General features: G+C 43.4%; 1 protein-coding gene across 2 annotated transcripts in view; it reads right to left on the bottom strand.

The window, feature by feature from the left end:
- Positions 1 to 3,011: 3,011 nt before the first annotated feature.
- flrt2 (fibronectin leucine rich transmembrane protein 2) overlaps positions 3,012 to 10,032 on the bottom strand; it is a 40,359-nt gene continuing 33,338 nt past the window's right edge. For both annotated transcript variants that reach the window (XM_046060779.1, XM_046060780.1), the window contains exon 2: positions 3,012 to 9,167. In XM_046060779.1, coding sequence (XP_045916735.1) covers positions 6,741 to 8,723 — 1,983 coding nt within the window. In that variant the 5' untranslated portion in view covers positions 8,724 to 9,167 and the 3' untranslated portion in view covers positions 3,012 to 6,740. The remainder of the gene's footprint in view (positions 9,168 to 10,032) is intronic.

Raw genomic sequence — 10,032 nt, 5'->3', positions numbered from 1 at the left:
GGAGTGTGTCAGTAACACAATTTCTGCAGCTTCATTCACATATATCATATTCCTTTTGGAAACACAAATCCTAAGCATGTGTTGGCAGAATGATACATTCATGTACCTCCACAGTCTCCTTAAAACATTTAAAATAAAGAAATACAGGAATTGGATGCAATACAAATGTAAAATCTAACACAATCTAAGACAACAGCTATGTGAGAAAAGCTACCTTTATGAAGTCAGAGAGGTGTTAATTCAACTGTATGTTCATATTTAGTGGTGGTATATTGCACTGACTGCACTGTTATTAAAATATGTGTCAGTTTAGTTTAACCCTAACCCTAAAACTACAATGTAATTGAATCTAATATGGCAAAACTACTGCCTTGAAAATGACCAAGTAGTTGAATCAATACCTCTGTGACAGTGTCAACACAGACTGACCATTGCAAGCTTTATAATGTTAGTATTTGTTACAGGACTCTGTTCGTGGGTTGCATCATACTGTATACAGTAGGGGTTGCTTTGTTTGTGTTGACACCTGTAAATGGCTTCCAGGCCTGGGAGGATTTGAGGCAGTTAGACAGCAGTACTCATTTTGTTACCAATTACGACACCATACTGCTGGCGAGTCAGTTTTCATAAGTTGTAAAAGAGAAGAAAACTGTTTATATTGTGTTGTTTTTTAAGAGAGTGCTGTGATTTTCTTCTTTTGAAAGCAAGTATACTTCCGATCTAAGACTTGTCAGGCAGGATTTAAAGTATTTTTGTAGAGAAATTTTTTTGCTTATCTCCATGGCACAAAGAACATTTTCTTTGCTGCTGAAACACAAAAACAGGCAAGGATTCTGCTGCATTTTACCCTCACGTGGTAATTTTCAACGCTGTAATCTAAAATTGGGAAGACACATTTAATTTGCATCTCTACACAGTACCCTAATTGATGATTGCGTAAAATATCCCCTGTGTTCAGTGTTTAAATGCTGTCAGAGGAATTCCTATAGGGTCTGTGTTGTGTTTTGGTCTCTTTTTAACTCACATCAAAATGACTAGCATCAAAAGGAGTAGGCACCTTCAGGAAACAGGAAAAGGAAAATAGAACTTGCAAGGCTATGTTCTCTATCACCATCACACAGGAATAAATGCAAACCATAGAGCCTGTTTTGACCAATTTTCCAATGCATTTGTTTTTATTATGTTGCCGGGTTGTCCGTCCAGCCACCCGTCCCATTCCTGTGAACGCGATATCACACAACCGCGGGGCAGTAATTCTTGTTTCATATAACTTCAAAGTGCTGCCAGGTGATCCTGAATTGATTTAGTCTGGTTTATACTTAATGTTCACGGCATTCACTGTCGGCAGCAAATGGGCTGAAATCCAGTGACCTATCCTCACACACATTAGCCTGAAGTACTGTGAAATACACAAAGGCCTCACCTGCATTCAGTCTTTAATTAAAGGCTACTGGGGGCAGTGAAAGGTGGGAATAACAACAGAGCACAACCAGCCAGTTCAATGTTAAATTTACAAGATGTCGATGTTTGTAATACCTGGAATAACATTGCTTTAAATTACATCCCTTAATGACTTTTCCCCCATATTGAGGCTGATTAGAAGATGCTTAAATGGGGATCACAAAGTGAAGCTGTTAGACAGTGTGTACTAAACAGAAAATTGAATGTTCTTTTGGCAGGGAAAGATTTAAAAAAGCAACTAACACCTGTTCAGTGAACAATTCAAAGGCAAAACTCCACATTTCATTAGTTCTTGCCATATGGAATATGTCAAACACAGCCACGTTCTTTTAAATGAATCACAATATTTAAAAATGTAAGGACACAAATTGTGCTGGAAAACACTGCTATGATACCGTTTCTCAGTGTTATGACAATTAACTTAGTGGACTGGAGCTTCTGAAGTTCAAACATCGCCTGGTTATAATGTAAGTGTTTACTTGGTGAGGGTTTACATTAAAAACAGGTTGCACCGCACAAACCATTTCTTACATGGAAAAAGTAAAAAGTACTCATTATACAGAAATGCCCCCTGCCAATGCTTTTAATGATTATATATATATATATATATATATATATATATATATATATATATATATATATAGAGAGAGAGAGAGAGAGAGAGAGAGAGAGAGAGAGAGAGAGAGAGAGAGAGAGACATTTTAATGGCGCTGCCCAATTTGTTAAAACACTAGCTTGAAATGAGCTAATAGAAAAACCTTACGCACAAACTTAGTAATGGACTTTGAACCCAGTCCTGATCAACGCACAGGGGTGAGATCACATACTCTGAATCGTTCATGGTGCTTGTTACACAACACACAAGGAGGAGAAAGTAGCAAAGTAAATGATTTTAGTGCCAAAACCTCAGTTCTCTTCATCCACTTGGCCTGCCCAAAAAGACTACAATTCTGCAGTAACAAATCACGTTTTGACATTTGGGGATTTTGAGAAAAATACCAATTTCCCGCTCAGAATTCCAGAGTGGCACACCCCTGTGGTTAATTGTCATAGTGAATTAAGACTGGGCTAATGTGGGTTTTTTAGTGGGCTGGAGGTTACAAAGGGGATGTGGTCATGGGGAGGAAAAAAATGTTGGACTTTGGTAGAAAACAGGGATTTGGAGAAAGAGCCCATTCTGGGGTTTAGTTGTGCCATACAAGTAGAATGAGAGAGTATCCTGGATTTTCCCCAGATAAACGCTAAGCTGCGGTCGCTACGCTAAGATGTCTCAAGCTTCCCGTATAGAAATAAGAGGATAACTTGGCATGGTGTGGTACAGCATAAATCGGTGACCCAGAATTACTAGTGTCTGATCCAAAATAGATTTATTTAGCGAGGCCCGTGTTTTGCTACAAACTCTCTCCTCTGATAGTTTGACAGCTTGTGCCAGCAAACAAAACTAAAGTGTAAAAGGCAAAGAATGTAGGATCACTCATTGAAGCACAACAGAATCCAAACGTTCACTGGATAGAGGTCATGGCTTTCTAAAATAAAAAAGGAGTGATCGCTCAAATCCAATGGCTCTTTTATTTTCAAAAAGCTTCACTTAAGTATTTACAGTTTGTGCAAAAACATTTAAAGGTTTCAAGGACTTTACATTGTAAGTTCAACCTCAAGGCACATACATGGAACAACATCAATATTTCATCATGAGAACAGAAATTTAACTTTGGTTCCTAAGAAAACTTAGTGTGGATGGCCAACATAACACTGCAGCGTCTTGGTGAGAAGCATCCCATCATAACCGTTTTACATGCACTGTAAATTTCCCGCCTTCTTTCTTTAAACCACATGAGAACCATTCTGTGTCCTTGCTCATACTGTACCTCAACCGCCACCTGGCTGATTGCTTGAAGAAATACTTGACAATCCAAACCCTGGTATGACAAAAATGAAAGGCTATGAAGCTAAATACAGTACATGCAAAAATCCTTGAATGAATGTCACTGGCTAATATATTTGCAGCCTACAGGAAGAAAAGATGACTTTAAATGTATTCTGTTTCAACCACTCCTGTGTTTTGTCTGATTTGACCTCTCCGAGATTAAACATAATTATTTCAACGTAATTCAATGAGCTTTAAGGGAAATTACTTCTCGGCACCCTGACACAGTAATAATGCAACCCTAGCAGTCCGTAATGCGTTTTGTGTAATTCCATTGGTCACGGCACTGCAGTTGCGTTCTTTCATCAAGCAAGTAGAACATTAAGAGTAATGTACGCTGCAAAACATCCACCAAAGCTCCTTCCCCGTGTGGCTGAAGCATTAGCCATGCACCACTTAAGGTCTGGCACTATGGATGAACAGTCTCTCCTTAGCTAGTGTGTGTCACGCTTAGTGTTGTTCTAAACTGTTGCTGTTGCCACCGTGGCTGCGATCTGTTGGAGAAATGTGCTTTCTGCTCAGCATTCTAGTTGCCGTCTTTTTATGTCTAATCTTTTCTTCTCTCACTTTCTTTTTTCCTCCCACTTTACTCTCTCTCTTTCTCTCTCTCTAGCTAATCATTCAGTCCTGCATGAAAGGTAAGGCAAATATCTCTCCTCTGTTACACATTCACAGACAGGGGAGATACTATATGTTGCAACAGTTTGACCTCCCCCTCGTTTGATCGGCATGTGACTTAAAATAGGACTTCCATCTATAACAAAGAGTAATCGAAACAATATCTGATGAAAATGTTCAAGTGTTTATGGTCCGCCGTGGATATTAGTAGAAAAAGGTTAAAATAAAAAGTGGAGATGCTTTGATAACCACAGAAGATCTTGGTAATAAGAAACCCAGCATTCAAAAATCTTGATCTAAACAAGGCATGTATTGAAGTACTGAGTCTTAAAATCTTATTTTACTTTAAGTTTACTTCATCTGCCAGGGAGTCGAGATCATTTCAATTAATACATTTTGTTGCTATGCGAGATTGATACCACTCTTTATGGTAATGAAGCTAACGCCAGTTAGCTTAGCTTAACTGGTGGTAAATTTAAGTAGTCGACAGTGTGATCGTGATGTGAGCTATTGCTGGAATTACAGTAACTGTGCCTACTTTGAGATCTTCCATCAGCTGAGGCAAATCCTCTCAGAGATAATCTCGCGAAACCGGAATAACTCTAGTACAAGCCCTTAAAAAACAATTTGACTTTAAACGTTCGGTCCAGTTTGTGTTGTAGAGTAGCTGTAAATATGTGCGCCTCACAAAGAGTTAACACACTCTCTCCCAGCGTGAGCTCCACGCAGCCAAGTGAAAATAAGGTCTACATATTTTTCTCCCTTTTTTGGTTGAGGATTATGAAGAAAGGGGGAAAGGGCGGCGGTGGGAATTCTTTAAGCTTGGCCCCTCAAAATAAAATCTTGTCAAATCAAATAAAGTCTCCTTTAACAAGTGCATAATGAAGACCTCTCACTGGCACCTCACATGCAAAGAGCTGCCACCACAGCCTGGGCTCCTGGAGGGCAGGAAAACTGTTTTAATTGAGCCCATGCAAGGATCAGAGGTGTAGCGACAGACAGGGAGACAAAATGCCAGCGAGACAGACGAAGGAGCGAGGGACAGAAAATTAGATTAGTCTGGGTGAGAATCATTCTTGCGGAAACTAATGTTGTGGAGTGAGCAGGTGCATTGTTCAGGTGAGCAAACCATAAATGAAGAAGACAGTCTCATAAGTGCGCACAAAAGGGGTAAATGATGAGACGCTAGATGAGCTGCTCAGTCACAACATTGTGAGGATCATGGGCGGAGTGTGATCTTATTGTTGTAATTTCCTAATTTATCAAAAAGCCTAATGAACGCTGGGACAGGGTTGAAATAAGTGGGTGTATAATTAGGGTCATGTGTGTGCTTTTCTCCAAATTCATCACGCTCTCTACACACACGCACACGCGCACACACACACACACACACACACACACACACACACACACACACACACACACACAGGGAGGAACCGAGGTCGTCCCCCCATGATAGACCACAGCGGTGAAAATCCATATCATTTAGCCACCAAACACAGAAAACATTGTTAGTTTTAAATGATTCCACATCATTAAGTAGCTCGATGAGCAATAATACTCCAAACAGTGCTGTTTGAGCATGAGTAATGTCGTCTGAGTAATGGACTCCGGGGGAATGGCGGAGGTAAAGTGATCTATGCAGCTTTTTTGTTCTTTCTGTCTGTCTGTCTGTCTGTTTGTCTGTCTGTCTTGCCCTCTGTTCCTCTATCCCACATACGATGCTGAGGGAAACTGCCCCCTTGTGGTCTCACTTGCCAAAACCGGGGAAAAAAGAAGCAGAACAAATTAGGGAATTTCTTCAAAAAGGATCTGCGAGGCTCAGCACACCCATGCACCTCATTAGGGACAATTATCCTTTGTTGCTTTTTAAACTCATGTTTTGCACCTCCTCACACAAAAAAAAACCTAACAGATGTGCTGAAAATGACACGTCCCTTTTCAGAGTTTTCCAAAAAAGTGTCTCCTGACTAAGCCCACCTTTGTTCTACTGTGAACCAACAGCACAAAGATGCTTTTAGTGTTAAGGCACTTTTAGGAAATCTCAGTCCAGGCTTTTCAACAGCACTGATGACATTCTCCCTACACAACCATGTACATGGGATCACAGCCTCTGCTCATTTCCTGCCTTGCTTCCATTAATAAGAAAGTGCACTTCAATTCTTTTTTTACAACATGCCACCGGTGAACCGGTGCTATATTTCCACAGCGCTCTAATCAGCAGTGTTTGGATTTCCTCTATGCTGTGTTGTCTTTACCACTGTTCTGTTGTACTGGGGAGGGTGTGCAGTGTTTCAAAGCACAAAAAGGCCATGTTTTGCTTCTGTGGTTAGCAAAGGATCCCAGCCCTCTAAGCCCCCCAACATTTCCAAGGCAGACAGCGTTCGTCAGAAGCTACACCCAGGGTGCCGTGATTGTACAAATCCATGTTCATGTACAGTACTGACCATTAAAACAACTTTCAAAACCCTGCTGGTTATAAAAAAAGAAACACTTGTATCTCTTTTTCTAAGAATAAAAAAGATAGCAGAGAATCCCACATTATTATCCACAGTATAAATTACATCGTAGACAGAACTTGGAAATATATATAGTACAGTTATATTTCACTAGAATTTTTATGTTTTTTGTTGTCTACACAAATGGTGTATGTGTGTATATTTATGCGTGTATTGTTAAGTGTTTCTGGTATGTGTGCGCATGTGTGAATGTCGCTGTACTATTTGCTGCGGCATCACGTGTGGCAGAACTCTGTACTGGGCACGTTGCTGCTCTTGCAGTAGGCTATGCTGTTGTTACTCAGGTGACAGTCTCTAAATCCAATGCCCCCATTGGGTGTGTAGATGGGCTGAATGCGGAAATCTCCCTTGAGCAGCTGCTCATTGTTCAGCGCCACTATCTGGAAACTGGTCTCAGTCATCTCCAGAATGGAGTTATCCTTCTTGGTTCCAGCCTCGCAGTAGTCGTCTTTTCTCCTGCCCCGGTTGTATTTCCACTTGGTCGAAGATGACCGGCTCTTTCTGTGCATGTGCCAGCAGAACAGGCTGAGCAGTGTTACCAGGATGATAAGCACCGCCCCGCCTATGATCCCAGCCATTAGCAGCGTGGAGTTGATGCTTTCCTGTGGAGCTTGCTCTCTACCGGGAGGCTTAGTAGACATGGCAGGCTTGGTCCTGGCCTCAGAGCATATAGTATCCTCTCCAGGCCTGTAGGAGTTAAGGGTGTCCAGCACATGCACGCAGATCCGATACACAGACCGAGGCTCCAGGTTGGTGAGACTAATTTGCCGCCGCTCCCCGCTCACCGTCCTCTCCCGCATTCCCTCGTTTATTTGGCTTTGGCCCCTTTTGACCCACGTGACCTTGTAGGCTGTGACGGTGAAATAGGAAGCCCAGCTCACTTCGATACTGGTGGAGTTGACCACATGGAAGGAGATCTGAAGGGGATCCTCATAAGGAGGCAGGGCCCCAGAGGGGTTGTTATGGATCGGAGGTAAGGGAGGGGAGGGTGAGTCAAAGTAGTAAGGGATGGATGTGGTGATGAGGGTGGAGATCATGGTGGTAACAGGGGTGGTTGTGGGTGGGGGAGGGGGTGTGGAGCGGAGGGTGGGCCAGGGAGGTTGGTCAGCATCAACTGGGCACTCTATAATATCCAGGGTGAGCTCTCTGATTGCCATGCCACGCACGTTGTCTGGACTCAGGCACACAAACCCCCGGGCGTTGATGGTGGAAGGCAAAGACTTCAGCCACACCACCACCCATTTCACAGAACAGTCACAACGCCAGGGGTTATTTCGCACCATGAGATGTTTTAGGCTTGACAGGCCATCAAACACACCCTGTGTAAGAGTCTGAAGCTGGTTGCTGGAGATATCCAGTTTTTCAAGCCTATTTAGGAGAGCGAAGGCTGCCACAGGGATCTGGTTGATCTGGTTCTCCTGCAGGCTGAGTTTGACCAGTGACTGGCTGGGTAGGAGGGGAGGGGGGAAGGTGAGCGAGTTGCGGGCCAGGGCCAGCTCACGGAGGTTAACCAGCTCATGGAAGGTTCCTGGCGCAATGCCCTCGTCCGTCAGCAGGTTCCCATCCAGCAGGAGGCGCTGAAGACGAGTCACATTCTGAAAGGCCTCCTCTGCAATGACAGCAATGCGGTTCTCGTCCAACCGCAGCTCTTTCAGGTCTTCAGGAAGGCCAATGGGAACGCTGCTTAAGTGGTTCTTGGTGAGGAAGAGGAGTTTGAGGCTTACTGCCTCCCTAAAGGCCCCTTCTTCCACCCCCACTGTGGAGATGGAGTTATCATCAAGGTGCAGCTCCTCTAGTCGAGTCAGCTGGGCCAGGGCTGCCCTGGAGATCGTTTGGATATTGTTCTCCTGGAGATGCAGGACCCTGGTGTTTTTGGGCAGATTGACGGGGAACTCGTCCAGTTGGTTACCGTAGAGATACACAGTCTCTACGGAGGCCAGATTGTGAAGTTCCACAGGGAAGCCAGCATTGTTTATCTGGTTGTTGTGTAGGTATAGGATCTTGAAACCCTCCTGTATCCCCAGAGGCACTGATGTCAGGCTGCGTTCATTGCAGTACACAAACTGGTTGTCACAACGACACTCTTCCGGGCAAGAGGCACCCGGGCTGAATTGCATTTGGAGGCTTAGGATGACAGTCAACCAAAATTGCAAGAATGAAGCCCAATCTTTATTCCAGGGTCCAGCCAGAAACTCCATAGTGGAAAAACAAAACAGGAAAAGGGAAACCCACAATAAAAAATAACTTGAATAAAATGAACCAAATATGTAAATCAGAAAGGCAATGACGTATATATCCACCAAAAACCAGACCCACGAAAAGTCCAACTAGGAGTGTTTGGTAATGATGCAGTTAGCTGGGAAAAGAGCAGGAAACCGTGGGAGTAATCCTGTAAATGCTAGTCCTCAGCTGAAGAGCGATGGTCTCATTAGTGGTGGCCAGTCCTCTGACTGACTCCATCCATGCTGAGACATCAGACCATAGCAGGACTCTTCACTAGTTGCTCCATGCAGAGCTCAGCCAGGGCCAATTTGAAGCCACGCAGTTGAGAGCCACCACAGGCTCCACTCCCCTGTCTGTCACACACTGCTGGTCCCCGACCAGGGCAGAGTCCAAGGGGGGTGACATTTGGATCCAGAGACCTGTGGGAAAACAAAGAAATGCTGGATTAGTATATTTAGGGGTGTCCTGTTCTCGGAAGAAAGGGGGCCTCTCTTTTCCCTCTCTTCCCCTGTTTCTTTATTTGATATTTAAACATGCACACACATACCAAATTTTTTTCCCTCCCTCACGCTCTTTCCCTCTCTCCCAAACAGCAAGACAGAGTCACAAAACATTTCGTTCACTGCTCGTGTCAAATTATGCGTTGGCTATTAAAAAAAAGAGTCAAACCATCTGATAAATATTCAAAACAGCTCTTGCACATCCGGTTTCACAGACATAAAGAAGGCTTTTATCCCTTCCGCTCTATCAAAGGAGGGAATAGAGCACTGCAAGGACACACTCATGGATTCACTGAGGTTCTGAGCAACATTAATGCTACTTAATGGAAAACGGGCTAAAAAGAGACAATGCTAATGAAGACACCATCTCTTTGTGTGCCAACATGGATGCAGAGGATATTTCCTGGAAAGAATACAGAACAGAAAAGAAGTTACGACTGTCTTTTTTTCTGTCTGCTTGAGCAGACATTGTGGGCAGAGGTACACGAGTAAACACACAAGTGCTTACAGTAAACCGAGGCAATTGTTTTGCCGGTGGCCTTAGGAGGAGCTCGTTATTATGTGCAGGCCTGAACACACCATCGAACTCAAGATTTAAGGCAGCGAAGAGTGGAATTACAAAACAAAGGAGAGGCAGTCGAGGAATAGAGACCCTGCATATCAGCTCCTCCTCTAGCCGGAGTGACATACACAAGCTGTCAAATGAAATGGGATTGGAAAATAATTTAGTCCCTCCAGCTGCAATAAATGATCGATACAGGCCATTTTTCAGCATGGAGAGGCT

Source organism: Micropterus dolomieu, linkage group LG10 (genome assembly GCF_021292245.1).
Source record: "Micropterus dolomieu isolate WLL.071019.BEF.003 ecotype Adirondacks linkage group LG10, ASM2129224v1, whole genome shotgun sequence".
NCBI lineage: Eukaryota > Metazoa > Chordata > Actinopteri > Centrarchiformes > Centrarchidae > Micropterus > Micropterus dolomieu.
The sequence above is the reverse complement of the archived record's forward strand: the minus strand, read 5'-3'. Positions and strand labels throughout refer to the sequence as shown.